General features: G+C 40.0%; 1 protein-coding gene across 2 annotated transcripts in view; it reads right to left on the bottom strand.

The window, feature by feature from the left end:
• Positions 1-1,846: 1,846 nt before the first annotated feature.
• LOC133533267 (calcium-transporting ATPase type 2C member 1-like) overlaps positions 1,847-21,746 on the bottom strand; it is a 67,361-nt gene continuing 47,461 nt past the window's right edge. For both annotated transcript variants that reach the window (XM_061872225.1, XM_061872224.1), the window contains exons 8-18: positions 21,454-21,620; positions 20,349-20,494; positions 16,357-16,559; positions 14,871-15,050; positions 10,659-10,844; positions 10,164-10,290; positions 9,375-9,544; positions 8,274-8,437; positions 5,288-5,525; positions 3,863-4,002; positions 1,847-3,294 (exon numbers count right to left, since the gene is read on the bottom strand). In XM_061872225.1, coding sequence (XP_061728209.1) covers positions 3,866-4,002; positions 5,288-5,525; positions 8,274-8,437; positions 9,375-9,544; positions 10,164-10,290; positions 10,659-10,844; positions 14,871-15,050; positions 16,357-16,559; positions 20,349-20,494; positions 21,454-21,620 — 1,718 coding nt within the window. In that variant the 3' untranslated portion in view covers positions 1,847-3,294; positions 3,863-3,865. The remainder of the gene's footprint in view (positions 3,295-3,862; positions 4,003-5,287; positions 5,526-8,273; positions 8,438-9,374; positions 9,545-10,163; positions 10,291-10,658; positions 10,845-14,870; positions 15,051-16,356; positions 16,560-20,348; positions 20,495-21,453; positions 21,621-21,746) is intronic.

Genomic DNA, 21,746 nt, shown 5'->3' with positions numbered 1-21,746 from the left:
TTAAATTATGTATGGTGCGAGCACTCTATGCTTACTTACTCTATGGCCCTATTTAAAAACATGCCACAGTAAAAGAATAAGAGGAATATAATCTAGCAATCAGTACAAAATTAAACTAAAATTCATTTACTTAAAAAAAATCATAATCACAACATATTTATTAAATTACACTTACAAATAAATAATAGTTAAAAAATTCGACAAAATACTGAGGCATTCACAAAAACCGTAGAAAAATAAATTAAAATGAATAGGAAAATATTGAGTTACTAATTTATTCAACTAGGTGTCACCTCTTTTGCGAAATTACGGCGTGTTCATACATTCCAAAATGGACCTTACTTACATGCAACTAGGTCCTTTTTCAAATTACTATAACGATCTCGTAAAAGCATTCCAACATGCAATCAAGGAGCAAAAGTAGCTAAGCAGATTAGTCAAAATGATCTGAGCATAACTGTTAGAAATAAAAGTGTGTGTAGATCATTTTGAACACCTTACCCGCCTAGCTATTTCTGTGGGTACGAAATAAAGTGTTTAATGTCATACATCTTAGTTTTTAAATATTATTCCTCTGCCGTCCAAAATTTATTCAATCTAAATAACTAGACCTTTTCACACAATATGTTTTACAGTTGTATGTTACGTTGTAGGTAGAGGGAATATATTTTCCATGTTTTGAACTTTATTTCAAAGTGATGGGGTTCAATTTTGCATAATTTCTGACATCCTTATGCCTTATAAAGGGTTAAATTTCATTCAAATAATCTTATCATTAGGTTCCAAGGCCATAAATCTCGCGATGTCACTATATGCCTAATGTCAAAGCGAGAGCTGTGTTTCTATCTTACTAAACTTGAGCGCGAGTAGGACGAACATACCTTTTAATACTCAATCTATATTAATAAAGGGCTCCCCGCGGTTTTCATAGAATTTTGACAAGTTTTGAGTCGTAACTCCTACATTTGCACTACAGACAGAATTATAAGACAAACGGTTATCGGTTTTTTCATCTTCTATCTCCATTCTGGTCTGTCGGATTTTGAAAGAAATGAATACTTATTTTTGTATGATTTTTTTTAAACATTATACAAAAAAGTATTTTTTTGTTACTCGATTGATATGAAGGATCTTACATATACGACATAGACATATTTGGCTTCGTCTTTGACGTCTCTAAAAATTGGTCAGAGATTTTTATATAAAATTTATTAATACAAAAGTTATGGCCAGGAAACCAGTTTTTTGGAAATTGTTCAACATCGATGCCAAATATCTCGTAAACAATGAAGTAAATATGGGATATTACATATTATATTACTTAAAGACGTTGTTGTTAATATGATGAGCTACAAAAAATATTTGAAAACTAAGATCGAAAGTTATTGGCGCCAGGGAGCCCCTTAAAACTACAATTGTTGCGTTTTACATTGAGATTTAATGTCGATTACCTAAACTTATGAATTCTACAAACACAATTTTTTACTACTTTTACCGCTCAATAATTTGCAAGATATCTTGAAAACTAGTTTTCAAAGGAATATTTCAAAAAGTATTCATTTCTGTCATCAAACATTTCAAATTAGACTTGATAGTATACACTAGAAGGTTTCTCAACCATTTTCTATTAAGTCATAATTAGATATGTAGACTGTTTTGTTTACATATCATGTTTGTTTAATTGTTGCTGTGTTCACAGGATGCCATTCATTTTCTGGTTCTTAGTTTTGAAGTGTGGTTAACAATAGTTACTTGTTACGAAGTAACACGATTTTCACAGTAATGATTCACTAATGACATTTTTTAAATTACACGTCCCTCGAACGATCTCTCTCTCTGTCTCTGTATCTTTAGGCATTTAAATAAAAGTAAACAAAATCTACCCTCAAATGGCTCTTTAAGCCAGTTGAGGGTAATTGAAAACATTACATGATCAAATTAATGTAAACTTAATGATATTTACTGTACCATATGTTCTTGTCAATAAATTTTCATTTATTCATTCAATAATGTAGGTTAAAGTCAGGTTGTTCAGTGACAGCTCCTAGCGGTTTTGTATTTGGTTGGTTAACCAATAAATGTTATAACTACCCGGAAATGTACAAATTGTTTGTTTACTTTTATTTAAATACCTAAAGATACAGATATAAAGCATCTACGGTCACAACTAATAAATAATAATGTTACACAAAGAAACAAAACAAAATTCGTTATAGTTGCGTTTATATTAGTTTAGGCTGTAGGGAGGGGCACGCAGTTTAAAAACGGTTTATCTCTATCCCAAAGCAAAGATAATTTGAAATAGAGGTGGATTGTCAAAGAATTGTAGCCACAGTAAATTTACTGCCATCTTTCAACACATGATTAAAACTTTTAGAACGCCATTTGACTTTGATCCTTATTCTTTCACTGATATGTGTTAAATTTGTTAGATTTAAAAAAAAGTGGCGCCATCTATCAGATCAAAGGCCAAAGGTATGGCGGCATCGTTTCGAGCGATGGCGCCACAAGCTTTAGCCGATGCCCGGTAAGATGGCGCCACTCTTTGATATTTAACAAATTTAACACATCATTGAAAAAATAAGGATCAAAGTCACATGGCGTTATAAAAGTTTTAATTATGTGTAGAAAGATGGCAGTAAATTTACTGTGGCTACAATTCTTTGACAATCCACCTCTATTTCAAATTCTCTTTGGCCAAAGTGATGTGGTTTATCAAGCACTGCTGTATCTAGATTCACTAACCATACTTTTACACGAGTACAATTCAACCAATCAGAACCTTACTCTCACCATCCAACGGTTCACCAAGCCAGCTGCTAAAACATTCACCATCATCCCTTTCGACCGCTCTATACAAATCTTTAGCATACTCATTGTCACTACACGATAAAAACACATCGGACACTCTAAGATGGACCGGATCACTTGATGAAGAGTCTCGGAGGTGCACGAAATTATCACTATGAGATAGAAACACGTTCGAATCTCTAAGTAAGGGGTCCTCACCTGACGAAGAGTCTCTGAGGCGCAAGAAATTATCATGAGATTGAAACACATCCGAATCTATGCGATGTGCGGGGTCGCTAGAAACTGTGTGTTGCACGCCTGTTGAAGAGTCTCCGAGTTGCACAAAATTATCACTATCAGATAGAACAACGTTTGAAACTCTAAAATCGTTTGTTGAAGATTCTCGGAGGTGCACTGAAGATGATGGACATAAGTATTGTATACTGTCCGTTTCACAACACGTTTCTTTTAGTGCACTGTCACTTACTGCTCCTTCCGCTCCTCCTAGAATAAAATAAAACAGAAGTATAGTGGATATTTGCACTTACAATAAATATGGCCTAATGACTGATGGCGCTCGAGTCAGTTGAGAGGAGAGCCAAGAGAATCATTAATGATGACGATCTGACGAATGCTCGACTCCAAAGTCTGGAGCATCGTCGCAAGGTTGCCAGCCTAACGATCTTTTACAGGATACATTTCGGAGAGTGTGACGAGGAACTGCACCACCTTATTCCTCCGTCCCCATTTCACCATCGGACTACCAGACAATCGGCACTCCGGCATCGCTTCATGGTAGGTATTCCACAAATACGCTCGAAGCGTTTTGCTTCAACATTTCTTATGCGAACTGCCAAGGAGTGGAATGCCTTGCCCGAGTCTGTGTTTCCGCATGAGTACAATCTGGGTCTCTTCAAGGCTAGAGTAAATAGGTATCTCATAGGTAAGCGTGCTCCACCGTAGACCGCATCATCACTTACCATCAGGTGAGATCGTGGTCAACCGTCTGCCTATCGTTAAAAAAAAAGAAAAAAAAATGTAAAGCGGATGGGGAGACTGGGGCAGATAGTACCTGTCATACGAAGTCCAGCGCGTCGTGCGACTTGGTCGGGAACTTGCCAAAAGAACGCTTCTTGAGCGAGCGCTCCACTAATTTCTTTATTTCGCTCACGATAAATACGCTCGACGTTAAGCATACTAGGAAGATGATATCTGAAAAGAAAAGGATTATGTTTAATTTGGGTAAATAAAATAGTAATTTGTGCAACGAGATATCAAAGTTGGTTTTTGCTGCAAATACTAATTTTGAGTTCCAAGATTTGAGTTGATATAGTACATTTTAGGAGAGGCCGGAAAACCGCTTAAATTTACACTATCCAATTCAGTGATTATATTCCGATCCCGCCTTTTTTACTTTTTTTATCACTTTTAAGAGGCGTTTTTCTGTTGTTTGCTTCAAACCGACTCTAAACTCAAAAGCGTTTTTGCTAAAAAAAAAACACAAACAGCTACGAAAGTAAAAACACCTTAAGCGTGAACTGAATGGTTTTGAAGTTTCTTTTTTTAAACAAGTAATTGGTCCTATAAATAATCTAATTTTATTTTTGAAGGAAAAAGTTGCGCCGAAAAGGGACCTTTTACCATCACCAACGACAGATGATGATAACAATGAAACATTGTAGTAGTGGTGGTTCAGGTGCTACAGCTATTACCTAGTTTCCAGCTTGGTTTTAGACCATCTATTTCCACATTTCGGAACAGTGACGTGAAACCCATTTTTTGCGACATTTCTTGGAAAATGTCATGGTTTTCTAAGTATTTGACTAACCTGGTGAGCCTTCGAGGTCAGAAACTTGAATTTAACAAAGCATTTTATCATCTTTAAGGGCTTGTGCACAAATCACGCGAGGTTTTTTTAGCAATTTTTTGACTTGCCCCTTGCTTACGACGACGCTTGTATTACGTTCTATATTAACTAAAAGTTGGCCTAAAATTCAAGTTTTATACTAAAAACGGCTTTAATTATGTTAAATTAACAAAATATATTTTGACAGATGCTTTCGCGCCCAAAACGCTCTTTGAAAATTGTGTGACGTCACAGTTTACGGTTTGACACATAACTACATACACACGTAGAAGATACGAACTGTCAACTGACATTTGTCATTTGTTGTTTATCGCCTAACTGTCAACAGTGTCAATCCGAGAGTTGTGACGTCATCAGAATTTTCAATGACGTTTTGAGTTTGGTCACGTGACGTGTGCCAAAAGATATTTTAAATTCAATATTTACGAAAATATGGTCATTACAGGTCCCCTAAAAGTAGTTTAACATGTTCTTATAATTCAAAAGAATTTATTGGGATACAATTCTGCTCTAAGATTTGTAGATGGAAACAACCCTATTGATATAGTGTGCGAAGATCTTACCTCTGTATGTGTGTATTTTTACATGAGTTATCGAAATGTCGGAGAAGTAACAAAAGCAACCCCTCACCGTGTCCAGTGAGCGACTCGGTGAGGAACACGCGCTGCAGCGGCGCGCAGTACACCACCAGCGCCTGCCCCAGCAGGCTGAGCGAGACGGCCGCCAGGAACATCTTGTTGGAGAGCAGCCCCACTTGGAACACGGACTTGGTTTGCGAGCGGCAGGAGAGCGCGTTGAACATGTCGAATAGGACGAAGCAGGTGAAGGTCATTGTCGTGTCACGGGGGGTTATCTTGTTGTCTGACATCTGGGGACAAGAAAAAGAGGCAGTTTTTGACAACATTTTCATTAACGCCTCGTATGCGGCCTGTCAAATTTGATCATTGAAAAAGTGACCTTGACATTTAAAACCTAGAATAGAACCTAGGGTCTATTTTAATGGCTTTTATGTATTTTTATTTTCAATTGTATTTTTGTTTTTTTCTCACTTTGTACGCATGTGTGTGTGCGTCAATGTTAGCATTTTTTCTTATAGTATATAACTTTGTAATTACTTGTGAGTTCCTGTAATTGGCTTTCTGTATTAATCTTGTTGTCCTATTGTAAATTTAAAGCTGTTGCTTCTCCTGAACATAAATAAATAAATAAATAAAACAATAAATTTAAATTCCCACGCACAGATCCTTATCATACACAGATAAGGGGTTAACAGTTTTGAATGATTCACGGTTAGTTTCACTAGACTTAAATCGTCCGGGATATGAATCGAAATAAAAATGTCGAGCTCAAAAATAATATAAAAGGTAATCACGGTTCATTTTTGACGACCGGTCTGGCCTAGTGGGTAGTGACCCTGCCTACGAAGCGGATGGTCCTTGAGTCGAATCCCGGTAAGGGCATTTATTTGTTCCTGAGTCATGTTTTCTATGTATATAAGTATGTATTTATATACAGGATGATTCAGTAGACGTGACCACGATATGCCTACGTATTCAGTAAGTTATAAGCAACTGTTTCGTACCTATTTGTGAGATTCACGTTAATTTAATTTTTACTGTACAAAAAAAAAATATTTGTGTTAAGTACGACATTTATGGTCACCCTCTTTATTTCATCCATAACAAATGACAAATTAAATGTCATCGGAGTCTGGTTACTTTTGAAAAATCATATCTCACTTTTATTTTATTTTCTTCATAATCAAACTGTTGTCGTAACGGTTTTATCTTTATTAATTAAGTGTTGTAGTGTATCCATGATTGTAAGTAATCAAATTTGTCCTTAAACAAAGTTTGATAACAGAAAAAAGCGTGATTATTTTACTTAAATCTGACGGTCGATCGATCGACAAGGTTCACGATTACACGCCGCGTACGATAGGCGTGGCGTTCTAAAGGTTAAAAGTCACAATTCGATACCTCAGTCTAGGTGCTATCCAATCATAATCGCTTGCTGTGACAATCGATTTGGGTTAGTTACATCTCTATAAACGTCAGTCACAATGTGTCAAATAACGCAAATAAAAATTATCTCCACCTTCCGTAATAAGACTAATAAGAATGCATACAATGGGGTTGGCCGGTCGAAGTATTAAACAGATGACGCCATCATAGCTTGCCCTGTCAATCCCTAGAATTGTGTCAAATTCTAGTTTTTTTTTTGGAATTTTGTGACCTGGATTTCAGTACTTTAAGCCAAATCTCATAGAACAAAACTAGAGACAGGGGCAAGCTATGATGGCGCCATCTATGCAAACCCCATTACTAAGATACGAACATTACGAAAAATAAACGAATCCAGCCAACCAAGGCTATATCGTTATCAAAAATATTTTTATGATATAGGAGGCAAATCCTAATCGACTTATAAATATGTTGAAAACATGTATATGCCGGTGAACAATTTCGTTAGCTAGTTTGTGTACGGTACAGCGACATCTAACGGGACATTGAGTAAACCTTGTAATCTCATGACAGACGGAAATCTTGGAAAATACTGCAATCATTTTAGGGAACGGAAGTAATTGGATATAATTTATAATAGCTGATGCTAATTAAGTTTAAGGGATATTACAAAACATCGTTATTTGCTTTCCGATTCAAGTATTTACTTATTACAAAATATAATATAAAGGTTAATATTTTTTAAAGGTTAAAGGCTCAACTATTCTGCCGTTCAGTACCATTAAATATACTTGTGCAATATAAGCTGTATTTGCACGCATGAGATAATTAAAAATATATAAAAGTTATATAGTCTTTGATTTTATTAAGCAGTATTTGCACGATCATACACGACTCTATCGCGACCGGTCGTGTAGACGCAGCCCGCAGCTATATTAATTGGCTGTATGCGTTTTTCTTAGTGGATACATGTTTTAAAAAAGTAAAAAAAAAATACAGTAATAACTTCCCGTCCGCCAAAACACGACAACAATGGTTTGTTTTTTTTTTTAAATTTGATTTTGACCATAATTAAGAAGTTCTCGTACTATTTTTGCTACAATAAGGTGAAAATTTCCGAGCATATGGAGGAAAATGAATTTTAAAAATAATTAAAGACGGATTTTTTTTGACGGTTTTGATGTGAATGTTCGATTTAAGTGCAGGTTGACGCTTAAATTATGTTTATTTTACCTGATTTCCTCGTATGTTTGGAGAAAATATATGCCTCGGCAGGAACAGCAATTCGTGGATTCGTCTTCTTTGTCGTACTCCGCTTCGCGTCGTCCGACAAAAACGAAACTCGTCCACGAATTGCCCTTTCCCGGCCTCTGCAATAATATACTATACCTCCCACAGGGTACCAGCAACTATGACATCAGTTGACAACATTACCGAGGAGGGAACGATAGTTCCCTTCATTCTGTATCACTTCAACATCGTGGGTCCGATCCTTATGTACAATCACGTCTGAAAACACTAACACGATCGGCGTGCCAAAAATATGTATACACGACCTTATGTCCCATATATTAGGGTAGTGTATACATATTTTTGGCTCTTTGTCCGTATCAATATTTCCAGACGTGACCGTACATTAGGCAAATACTCACCTCTCTGTTGAACACCCACAGCGTCCCAGCGATGATGATAGCAGCCGATAATAAGACATTAGCGAGGAGAGCTCGAGAAATGATTCTTCGTGACGTGTCTCTTGGTCGGCGACGAACCACTTCGTGGTCGACGGGTTCTACGCCGAGGGACTGCGCTGGGGGACCTGAGAAGAAGAAAAGTTAGTTTCGTATAGTAATCTGAGAGTTTTACTCTTAGGAAAGTTTCCGAGCTGAGCTGCTGTTTATTTTTCACCTCAGCAGCTCGAACAAGTCTACTTTCATGAATGAAAGGCATCATCATTATGACGAAAGCTTGTCTCAATCCCTTGAGTGACGAAAGTGCGACTTTCCTCACTCCAGAGAGTGACGAAAGTACGACTTTCCTCTCTCCAGAGTGTGACGAAAGTGCAACTTTACTCACTCCAGAGTGACGAAAGTACGACTTTCATCACTCCAGAGAGTGACGAAAGTGCTACTTTCCTCACTCCAGCGTGACGAAAGTACGACTTTTCTCACTCCAGATAGTGACGAAAGTGCTACTTTCCTCACTCCAGAGTGACGAAAGTGCGTCTTTCCTCACTCCAGGGAGTGAGACAAGCTTTCGTCATAATGATGATGCCTTTCATTCATGAATTTAAACAAACTTTACTTGATGTTGAATTTTTTAAACCTTTAACACATTCACTGCCAGACAAAAAACGGCGCAGAAACCGGTGGTCTATAGCTGCGTACAAAACAACCCGCCCAGCGGGTTCTCCGGCATCTGAACAAAGTTCACGAGCGCCCACCAGGTGGGTTCCCGGCAGTGAATGTGTCAATATGTTCTCACTACTGAGGAGAAAAGTTGTATGTTTCACACGAGAGCAAAGTTATTTTACATCTCGTGTTTTTGAGTCCTCACTACGCTCAAGATTCTAACTTAGAATATTTCGTTAACTCAGGACTCCCTTTAACTTGTGCAATTCAAGGAGACTTCTTCCTCGCGTTGTCCCGGCAGTTTTGCCACGGCTCATGCGAGCCTGGGGTCCGCTTGACAACTAATCCCAAGATTTGGCGTAAGCACTAGTTTTAGTTTTACAATTCAAGGAGACTTGTACTCACCATCCATAATAATGTTGATCCACAGAATCTGCATGGCATTGAGCGGGTTGGGTATGCTCATGAGCGTGGCGAGCGCGATGAGCGATAACGCGGCGATGGACGTGGACAGCTGGAAGCGGACGAAGTTACGGATGTTGTAGAAGATGCATTTGCCTTCTTCTATCGCCGCGCTGAAAAATAATAGTTAAATGTTTTACGAAAGGGCAAAGTTGTTTAACCGCTCGTGCTAATATTGATACCCGAGCGAGCGAAAAATTCCAAAATTGAATTCGAGAACTGGAACCTTCAGCAAAATCATCGTCGACTAGTATCATATCGGCAGCCTCCTCTGCGCGTTTACCATGATTCAAACGTAACTTACATGATGGTAACTACACTTACATGATAGTAGCAAAGTCATCGTCGACTAGTATCATATCGGCAGCCTCCTCTGCGCGTTTAACATGATTCAAACGTAACTTACATGATGGTAACTACACTTACATGATAGTACCAAAGTCATCGTCGACTAGTATCATATCGGCAGCCTCCTCTGCGCGTTTAACATGATTCAAACGTAACTTACATGATGGTAACTACACTTACATGATAGTACCAAAATCATCGTCGACTAGTATCATATCGGCAGCCTCCTCTGCGCGTTTAACATGATTCAAACGTAACTTACATGATGGTAACTACACTTACATGATAGTAGCAAAGTCATCGTCGACTAGTATCATATCGGCAGCCTCCTCTGCGCGATTAACATGATTCAAACGGAACTTACATGATGATAAGTACACTTACATGATAGTTGCAAAGTCATCGTCGACTAGTATCATATCGGCAGCCTCCTTACACACATCCGTGCCGTTTCCCATAGCAATGCCGATGTCGGCGCGTTTTAACGCGACACCGTCGTTTACGCCGTCCCCTGAAACGAAATAATTATAGATTTAAATTTTTAATGTACTTTTAAATTCTAGTGACATTTGGTAAAACCATTATTTTGCTAGACTTCAATCGGCTGGGATATGACCGTGATTACCTATTATTTTACACGAATGAGGGTAGAGCGCGGTCTTCACAACTTTGACACCCACTCGCTTGACTTGACGATGGAACTTGTGTTTAGGATAGGAATTTTAAAATGCTTGTGGTAATATATTAGTACTATAGTAGTAGTGGTAGTTTGTTTCAATCACCTAATGTATAGTTGTAGTTTAGGTTTACCCTCGGTGCGCGAATAAAACGAACTCGCACCTGACCGATTTTTTAATTTAAATATAAAGCATCACTTACCAGTCATCCCCACAATATTTCCTAGCCGCTGCAGCGATTTCACTATCGATAACTTATGTTTCGGAGTAACTCGATAAAACACGCTGACCGAATCGATGACTCGGTCCAACTCGTCGTCCGACATCGTGTCCAACTGGTCGCCGGAGAGAGATTGGGAGTGCAGCACGTCCAGGCCGACCATTTGAGCTGAAAAACAAAACATTTTAGTTAGGATATCGTCTTAGCGAGTTTAGAGTCCCAGCTTGGCACGGCTTACACAAAACCTTAACAAATTATACACCTAAACCTTCCTAATAGTTCAATACAATAAGCTGAAAATTTGGCATAATTAATGGAGAACTTTTATCTATCCGGATATGTAGATTACAGCGTAAAGTTAAATTTTATCTACTCTCCCCCCCTTCCGCAGCGAGCGTCACCCCCCCCCCCCCCCGCGCCCTCGAATATGTCCCGGAGCGTGATATTTTGCACTTAAAAAATAAACCGTAAACGATACGTAACAAGTCTTTAAGAACAAAATAATCCTCGATAAATTTACTATAAACCTCTCATACAAACAAAAGCGATATCACTTACAGTTTCAGCGCAATCTGCCACCAAATACGAACGTTTTTAATAATTTGTCCATTTTTATTTACTAATCGTTTAGTTTTTTTAATAATTTCACACTTTACCGCCAAGATATGTATGACAAAAGTAAAGAACAGACTATCCTTTTTATAAAAAGGTATAATTCATTTCTAAAATCTTTCATTTACTGTTGCTATGCTATTTTAAAAATTTAATTCATTCGGCCATTCAGCGAAATATAAGCATTCGTACTCGTTAAACGGTGTTACTTTAAATATCATATACTTTTTATATGTTTTCCTGTAATCTATAGATATAGAACTATTTTCTGTATTTTTTTAAAATTTTTAGGCCCAGTATTTTAGGAGATAAGGGGGGGGGCTGAGAACATGGTTAATTTTCGCCTATTTTCTTAAATAACTTCAGAACTAATTAATTTAAAATTATGAAAAAAATATATTAGAGATTTTTATAAACTACCCTTTCATTTGATATGTCACACGATATAGCTTGATTTTTTTTTTCTTTTTTTTCTAATTTACTCCCCAAAACTGGCCCCCATATTTAAAATTGATTCATTTACGTTACGCGTCCGTGTTTGGGTCATCAATTTACATATGTGTACTAAATTTCAACTCAATCGGTCCAGTAGTTTTGGAGGAAATTGGCTATGACAGACTGTCGGACAGACAGAGACACACGAGTGATCCTATAATGGTTCCGTTTTTCCTTTTTAGGTATGGAACCTTAAAAAAAGTTCTAAAAATGTACCCCAAAACGGAACTAAGTATGATACATGGTGAATGGTGTGTTTAGTGTGGCCTCGAGAGTTCCTTTGACGTACTTTTTGTTCAGGTTTTTTCTTATCTATTGAAAATTATTCAGGCCCTATTTTCTGCCGGAGAGAGATTGCAAATTGCAAATAAAACCAACTAACTTATCTTTCTTAATCTTAAGTTTATTTTTTCTTAGGTTTACTAATACTATTATTACTTATGTATAACTATTATGACATCTAAGTACTTAAAAATCAGCATTATTCTTCTTCAACATCTAATTCGACTACGTTCACACAACTCTGGCCTCTACAATTTTTGCACATAGTGGTACATCTTAAATCGGCTTTCACGCATCCACATCGTTTACCACAGCCTTGTTTGCAAGCACACGTTATTAGTTTTAATATAGAGGCTGGTGCTGGCGGCTCCGTATTTAAAATGGGAAGTAGGCAATTGACGGTTTTTTTCCAGCCCCATTCTTCCGGCGGTAATACGTTACTCCTCCAACTTTGCACTTGATGAAAGACTCGCTGAAAATGATGTCGAGCAGCAGACGATGTAGGCAGCAATTTTGCCAAAATAACAGCATTCTTCGCCTGTCCCACTAATTTGTTAAAGCAAACAAATCTGTGCTGGTTCTGATTATAGTGAATTTTTAAAATAGCATAGAAACAGTAAATGAAAGATTTTAGAAATGAATTATACCTTTTTATAAAAAGAATATTCTGTTCTTTACTTTTGTCATACATATCTTGGCGGTAAAGTGTGAAATTATTGAAAAAACTAAACGATTAGTAAATAAAAATGGACAAATTATTAAAAACGTTCGTATTTGGTGGCAGATTGCGCTGAAACTGTAAGTGATATGGCTTTTGTTTGTATGAGAGGTTTATAGTAAATTTATCGAGGATTATTTTGTTCTTAAAGACTTGTTACGTATCGTTTACGGTTTATTTTTTAAGTGCAAAATATCACGCTCCGGGACATATTCGAGGGCGCGGGGGGGGGGGGGGGGGGGTGACGCTCGCTGCGGAAGGGGGGGGGAAGTAGATAAAATTTAACTTTACGCTGTAACCTACATATCCGGATAGATAAAAGTTCTCCATTAATTATGCCAAATTTTCCATACATTTGAATTTAATTTTCTTTAACTATAAAGAATCACTCTATTGATAGGTGAAAGTTGCAAGAAAATCCGTTCAGTAGTTTTTGAGTTTATCGCGAGCATGCATACATACGAACAGACAAACGTGGCAGGAGATTTTGTTTTTTAAAGTGTAGTGATTAACCAACATAAAATATTGTGATGCAATATTCTTTAGCTCGTCGAATCTTCTAAAGTTTTCTTCTTTATCGTTATAATCTTTGCAGAATGTCGTGGTCAACTGCTGACTGGCGTGAAGGCACAGATATTGCTTGCCGTACGATTTCTCGCCATTTTGTTGGTGATCATTCTGGAAAATGCGTTCAGGGGTCCTTTCATTTCCACTTCTAAAGTAATAGATTTTATTGATTGAGCTGTCTATAGATTTGTTTCAACCTTGGCGTACCACGATGATTGGATGATTAAAAACTCAGATCTATAGTGGGTCATATATTCTGTTTCAGTGGACGTGAGCGCAACTTTTTATATACGTACCGACAGCGAGGGCGGTGGGCCTGGCGTCGCCCGTCAGCATCTTGACGTCGACGGCGGCGCGGCGCAGCGTGGCGATGTTAGCGCGAGTCAGTATATACGTACCGACAGCGAGGGCGGTGGGCCTGGCGTCGCCCGTCAGCATCTTGACGTCGACGGCGGCGCGGCGCAGCGTGGCGATGTTAGCGCGAGTCAGTATATACGTACCGACAGCGAGGGCGGTGGGCCTGGCGTCGCCCGTCAGCATCTTGACGTCGACGGCGGCGCGGCGCAGCGTGGCGATGTTAGCGCGAGTCAGTATATACGTACCGACAGCGAGGGCGGTGGGCCTGGCGTCGCCGGTCAGCATCTTGACGTCGACGGCGGCGCGGCGCAGCGTGGCGATGTTAGCGCGAGTCAGTATATACGTACCGACAGCGAGGGCGGTGGGCCTGGCGTCGCCCGTCAGCATCTTGACGTCGACGGCGGCGCGGCGCAGCGTGGCGATGTTAGCGCGAGTCAGTATATACGTACCGACAGCGAGGGCGGTGGGCCTGGCGTCGCCGGTCAGCATCTTGACGTCGACGGCGGCGCGGCGCAGCGTGGCGATGTTAGCGCGAGTCAGTATATACGTACCGACAGCGAGGGCGGTGGGCCTGGCGTCGCCGGTCAGCATCTTGACGTCGACGGCGGCGCGGCGCAGCGTGGCGATGTTAGCGCGAGTCAGTATATACGTACCGACAGCGAGGGCGGTGGGCCTGGCGTCGCCCGTCAGCATCTTGACGTCGACGGCGGCGCGGCGCAGCGTGGCGATGTTAGCGCGAGTCAGTATATACGTACCGACAGCGAGGGCGGTGGGCCTGGCGTCGCCGGTCAGCATCTTGACGTCGACGGCGGCGCGGCGCAGCGTGGCGATGTTAGCGCGAGTCAGTATATACGTACCGACAGCGAGGGCGGTGGGCCTGGCGTCGCCGGTCAGCATCTTGACGTCGACGGCGGCGCGGCGCAGCGTGGCGATGTTAGCGCGAGTCAGTATATACGTACCGACAGCGAGGGCGGTGGGCCTGGCGTCGCCGGTCAGCATCTTGACGTCGACGGCGGCGCGGCGCAGCGTGGCGATGTTAGCGCGAGTCAGTATATACGTACCGACAGCGAGGGCGGTGGGCCTGGCGTCGCCCGTCAGCATCTTGACGTCGACGGCGGCGCGGCGCAGCGTGGCGATGTTAGCGCGAGTCAGTATATACGTACCGACAGCGAGGGCGGTGGGCCTGGCGTCGCCCGTCAGCATCTTGACGTCGACGGCGGCGCGGCGCAGCGTGGCGATGGCGTCGCGCACGGAGGGCCGCGGCGGGTCGCACACGCCGCACACGCCCGTGAATGTGAGTGCGTCGAGCGACGCGCCGCGGGCTAATGCTATGATTCGGAGACCTGTAAGAAAATAATGTTATTTTCACGTCAGCAGCTCGAACAAGGGTAATTTGCTGCTTAAAAACAGTGAGCAAAATGCGATTTTGCTCACCGAGTGAGACAAAATAACATTCAAGTTACCTTTAAATTCGAATGTCATTTCAACGTGCGGGGCCTAATACAAGTTCGAAATATTTGGATTCTATTGTCTTTATCCCTTTCACTTCATTAGCAAAAAGAAAGAGACAAAAAAAGTGAATATGTAATTCAACGGTATATTGACGGTTTATAATAGACCCCCGAAATAAGTCAGACCGCATCGTTCCAAAACACCCTACGAGTCTTCATTCGTAATAATTAATTAATGAAATAAAAGTTTTAAATTTAATAAAAACACCATATTTTACGTATTTTATTATACAATCAAAACAATGAACTTATACAAATTTACGCAATTGTTACGCAGTAAATAATTCTATTTAACTACTTTTAACGATCTCTACTATAGTTGACAAATAGTAGTATCCGAAATTCGGACCGGATCTTACAAAGTTTTTTTTACAAAAAAAAGTTGTCAATTGATGTTCGTTAATTCATTATTTTTGTATTATTTTATTGAAACTTCTTTCGTTTTGTTTTATTGCGGTAATTATAGTTAATTGTTAGAATACCTTCAGAAAACATGAGTGAAATAGTGATCCGTCCGTCTGGATTACATTTTTTCAGGTTGTATTTTTTGATGGCTGACTGACGTGAAAAGTTTTGTGTACTACACGAGATCAAAGTTATTTACATCTCGTGCGCTTTTGAATTATAAAGATAAGATTCAAGATTTAAGATTCTAAATTAGATTCTTTCGCTTGCACGGGACTCAAAACAAAAGAAATATCAAACTTTGCTCTCTTGTTGTACAAATAACTATTGTTTTACAAGGGGGCAAAGTTGCTGCTAGACCGCTCGTGCTAATATTGATACTCGAGCACGCGAAAGATTCCAAAATTGTTCTAGAAGTGGAATATTGAGCGTTGCGAGGGTTTCAAGGCACTAGGGTTAAACAAACTGCCTCCGAATGAAACAAAATTTTTCACCACGCCGACGCGAGGAAAATATGAACTATGAAATACAATAAAAATAAACAAATTAAATCCAAATGAAACAACTCAAAATTTGCATCTGATTACTTTGCCCCACATGTGGTTAAAATGCAACTTTATTTACTTACTATCAGGCGGCCCACCGACGTAGCATAAAAAAATCAATGCTAAGTAGGTAGTAAAAAATGCTACAAAACGTAATAAGTTACACTTTTTCATGAAATGGAACTTACCCATCCTGCCAATATTGTATGCCTCAGTCATGAAGTCATTCTGCTTTTCTTTGGTGACTGGCGAGTAGTTGCCCGCACTATCGATATACTGAGTGCAAAGCGGTAATATCTTCTCTATAGCTCCCTTTACAAACACTTCTTCTTTCAGCTTGCCATCATTGAATTTTGGGGCGCACTTCACTACCATCATTTTTGTTTCTGAACTGCAACAAGACACAGAAATTATGATACGAGAAACACAAATATGTATGTCGGGAATCGTGGGCGTATCATACTATACTCTGTATGTTTAGGTATTTAAATAAAAGTAGACAAACAATTTGTACATTTTCGGGTAGTTATAACATGGTTAACCAACCAAATACAAAACCGCCTGAACGACCTGTCTGACCTACATTATTTGATCATGTAATGTTTTCGTCTACCCTCAGCTGGAGAATCGAGGGTAGATTTTGTTTATTTTTATTTAAATACCTAAAGATACAGAGTAGAGAGACGACACATCAGAACCTTCAACGATGAATGACGAGGGCTTTCAATGAAATATGATGTTCAAATCACAGTCTTTTCTGGACAACACTGATTACAAATCATAGCACACATTAAATTTTTTATCTTAAGCAAGCCAGTGGGTTAGACCCAGGAACCGCCACCGACGTCATCTTCTCCCGTTCTCGTCTGGAGATTGATTGACAGCATAACTTCAATTGTTCTCGATTTCAATTGTTTTGACAGCGCACTCTATGACGCCTTGGCGGAACTGCGTCGAACCCCACTCAGGTGTAACGTACTCGTAACACCCTAGCTTGCTCTATTTGTCAAATATAGCGTGATGTAACGCTTCTTAAAGGCGATAGATGGCACGATTAAGTCCATCTCCGACATATATAAATTGCGGTAAAAGCGCTTGTGTCCTAGTGGTAGCGGGCGACTTGCCATCCGGAGGTCGCGGGTTCAAACCCCGGCTCGTACCAATGAGTAGGTACTTCGGAAATTATGCACAAAATATCATTTGATATTTACGAGTCACTTTTCGGTGAAGGAGAGCATCGTGATGAAACCTGACTAATTCCAATATGGCCTAGTTTACCCTCTGTGTTGGAAGGTCAGATGGCACTCACGCTAGTCAGAAACCGCCCAATATCTACGACCAGATCACATTTCTTTTCTATGATAGATAATATAATTGCGGCCTAAATGACGCATGTGATAATACGACATCGTCATTTTAAAAAATAGGTGTCATTAAGACTTTAAACACATGACCAACTTATTAAATTAGCAAACTAGTATATACTACGAAGACATAGCGTTAACCAGTTTCCGCTTAGTACAGCGACATCTACCGGCGAATTGAAGAAACTTGCATTTGATCTTATCGATGCTTTTCCTTCTGACCGCCAATTTTAAATATAACAAGCAATATAAACAAACATTCCTACACAAATTGACAAATTCCCACAGTAAAGTCAAAAAGGCATCTGTTGTGGCAGTGGGGCGACACTGTTCCTTTCGGGCATTCTCGGCTGCGTTCGGCTCAGCATTACTCCGAGCAATTATTAGGGTTGGCACAACTTGACGTCCCTTTGCGTGCACAACCACGAATAAGATAATAAAACTGGCGCCCGCTATTCTCACTCAAAGTTGAATCAAAATAATTCATCTGAAATTGCAACCGTGTGTTTATGTATAAAATTGGACATTGTGATTAATTTTTGCAATGTTTTTATCATGGCTAAAAGTAATATGTAGTGCTGAGTTGACAATATCATTTAAGTTCATGGGAAAATTAGCTACAGTAAGTGTATAATTCTCAAATAAATAAAATTTGTTTTATTGTGAATTTTTCGCAAATGAAATTTAAATTGAATTACCTTATCAATAATAAATAATCACATTCTATGGACATCACTAGTTTGCATTTAGGAATACTATGTAATAAAAGACAAGAAAGGAGTTATACGGATGCAGCGCGTTAGAAAGAGACTTTCTTAAAAAAAGTCATCGAGTTCCGAGCGCTGCCTCATTCAATGAGTTAAATTAAAATTATTTTTTATCCAACATACATATAATCACGCCTATTTCCCGGAGGGGTACGCAGAGACCACGGATTTCCACTTGCTACGATCCTGACATACCTCTTTCCCTTCCTTCAGTTTCATAACACACCAGTTTTTAGTGTCCTTGCCACAAAATTTGACACAACAGTACTTAATGCATTTTTCATGGCAAAAACTTCTTCGAGCTACCGATGTTTCAAGACCGAGCCCGGTCCGCAGACTGAAGTAAGCAATGGGGTTGGCAACTGTCAAAGGTTTGCATAGATGGCGCCATCATAGCTTGCCCCTGTCTCTAGTTTTGTTCTATGAGATTTGGCTTAAAGTACTGGAATTCAGGTCACAAAATTCCAAAAAAAAAAAAACAAGAATTTGACACAATCCTAGGGATTGACAGGGCAAGCTATGATGGCGCCATCTGTTAAATACTTTGACCGACCAACCCCATTGTAAGCGTTTTTCGAAATTCGAGTAAACCTACCGTATGCGTGGCAGAGGAGGTAGCGCGACTATGCTAGGTCCTTAGGAGAGTGGTCTGTGTTCTTAACTGAATGACGCAGCCACCTTCAAAAACTAACTGAGAAAAGAATGTCTACATAGAGATACATAAGAGATCAGCTCATCAGACTACACCTTATCTACACAACACAGCGTTGGCCAGTTTACGCTCGGTACAGCGACATCTACCGACAGATTGAGGAAACACATATTAGACCATCGTACAGTCGACGTTAGTGATATGTTAACTTTTCAGTTTTGTCTTAAATATAATTAATGAAGGAGCTGAGGCGACTGTCTCAGGTAGCCTATTGTAAATCTTTGGACCCATTACGTGGGTCACCTCGTTCGACCGTGCGAGTCTTCCTTGTACGGGAATCAGTCTGCTCGGGTTCCGTAAAGGGCGACCGGAGTCCGCGCGTGTTTTATATTCAGATAGGTTAATATATACGTAGATTGCAATCTGGTTTATTAGTATTGAGGGTAAAGTTAGAATATCCAGTTCTTTAAAATAAGGCCTCGCCGAGGTATCTTGGGCCACCAGCGCTACCGATCGCACGGCTCGTTTTGTAGCCTGAATGCGCACTGCCAGTCCGCCGCGCGCCCCCATAATTCCGCGCCGTACTGCAGCACCGAATGTACCGTCGCGAAGTAGCCGGCCCGCACGACATGCCGCGGCACGACACGCGCGAGCCGGCCTAGTCCGGAGCATGCTCCACCCAATTTACCACACAATATGTCGATAACGCACAACTTTTCAGTTTTGGCATGAAACAAACCTAACCTAACATATCTATAGGATAACCTTACGGAAATCCTAAAAAGTTAACGGTTTCAGAGTTTACATACCATCTTTCGACACATGATTAAAACTTTAAGAACGCTATTTGACTATAATAGTTATATGTGTTAAATTTGTTACAATATCAAAAAGTGGCGCCATCTAATAGATCATAGGCCAAAGGTATGGCGGCATCGTTTCGAGCGAAGCGATAGCGAAGAATAACGATCAAAGTCAAATGACGTTCTAAAAGCTTTAATCATGTGACGAAAGATGGCAGTAAATTTACTGTGTCTACAAAGTTATCTTTGACAATCCACCTCTTTGACGACCGGTTTGGCCTAGTGGGTAGTGACCCTGCCTACGAAGCTGATGGTCCCAGGTTCAAATCCTGGTAAGGGCATTTATTAGTGTGATGAGTAGTGTGATGATATTTAAGTATTTATAAATATTTATATATTATATATATCGTTGTCTAATTACCCTCAACACAAGCCTTATTGAGCTTACTCTGGGACTTAGTCAATTTGTGTAATAATGTCCTATAATATTTATTTATTTATTACCTCTATTTCAAATTCTCTTTGGAATCACTTGTATATTGACTACTAGCGCCATCTATTGTAAAAACTGCGTAAACGTATATAGAATATTACCTGAATGGTATCTCATGCAGCCTCGTATACTGTTCTCTGACGTCATCCATTCCGTTTTTCATGGCCGCCGCGAGTAAGGCGCCCTCTGTCGGTTGCCCGTATAGAGTTTCGTCGCGAATAACGGCGTTGTTGCATAGGACGCCCACCTGAAATTGCATTTTGAATGAAATTGAACTTTATTGTTATGGAAGAGGGTGTATTTTGGGTTGTTTTTATTAGCCGTCCACAAATCAGAATTTGCGAGGACCAATGCAATTTTATTTTTGTCATTTTTAGTTTTTTTTTTACTAGTCATTATTGCAACTTTAGTAGTGTCATATGTGTGTCATAATTAAAGAGGGAAATTGCTTTTGACGTTTTTGATGTGAAGGTTCAATTTGAGTGCTGGTTGATGCTTAAATTATGATTATTACAAGCTTTTATTTACTTTCACCTGACCGTTGTCTGTTTGTAATCAAATCTTGCAAGTTAAATTTGATCCACTTCCCGGTTTCCGATTGAGCTGAAAATTTGCATACATATGTAAGTCGGGTGACAATGCAATATTATGGTACCATCGGAGTACCATGGAGACAGGAGGTGGCCATAGGAACTCTGTGATAAAACAACGTGACCTAACTGTGTTTGGGGTTTTTAGAATTTTCTCGATGAGTATTAGTTACTTGTGGAAAGAAAAGTACAGTCAGCGATAAAAGCTTGTACCAAAAATGAAATTTTTGCCAAAAACTTATTTTACCTTATTTCCTCGTATGTTTCGAGAAAAGCACTATATATGCCTCGGCAGGAACAGCAATTCGTGAATTCGTCTTCTTTGTCGAAACTCATCCACGAATTGCTCTTTCCCGGCCTCTGCAATAATGTACTATAGGGACCGTGCGCGTTGGAGGGTCTGCCATCTTGTGGCCTGAATCGGAACCATAAACATGCACATGTACACGTCACGTGTTTTCTTGTGCGTAGTAGGTTCTGCCATCTTGTGGGCTACATCGGAACAAACAACATCACATTTACGCCTCGCGCCTAAAATCTGACAGCTCCTGTGCTGCCTCCTACAGTTCATGCACGCTCCCTATTGTTAAAGGGTTAAGGTCTAACACGGTTTTACCTCGAGCATGCTTTGAAGAGCAGATCGTGCTACATCCAAGTCTCGTCCCTTATAAGCACGAAGTTGGATATCGCCGCGTGCGTTGTAGCCCGCGCCGCGAACTTCCGCAATATGGCCGCCGGAAGTTGACATGCAGGTCACTGTCATCTCGTTCTTTGTTAGCGTTCCTGTTGATAACAATAATTACTCATTAATAGCTGCTTTGTCAGTAGAGAAAAAAAACCGGTCAAGTGCGAGTTCGTTTTACTTGCGCACCGAGGGTTCCGTACAATCTTTGAATTATCTCATGTAAC

This window comes from Cydia pomonella, unplaced genomic scaffold (genome assembly GCF_033807575.1).
Source record: "Cydia pomonella isolate Wapato2018A unplaced genomic scaffold, ilCydPomo1 PGA_scaffold_146, whole genome shotgun sequence".
Classification (NCBI taxonomy): Eukaryota; Metazoa; Arthropoda; class Insecta; order Lepidoptera; family Tortricidae; genus Cydia; species Cydia pomonella.
The sequence above is the reverse complement of the archived record's forward strand: the minus strand, read 5'-3'. Positions and strand labels throughout refer to the sequence as shown.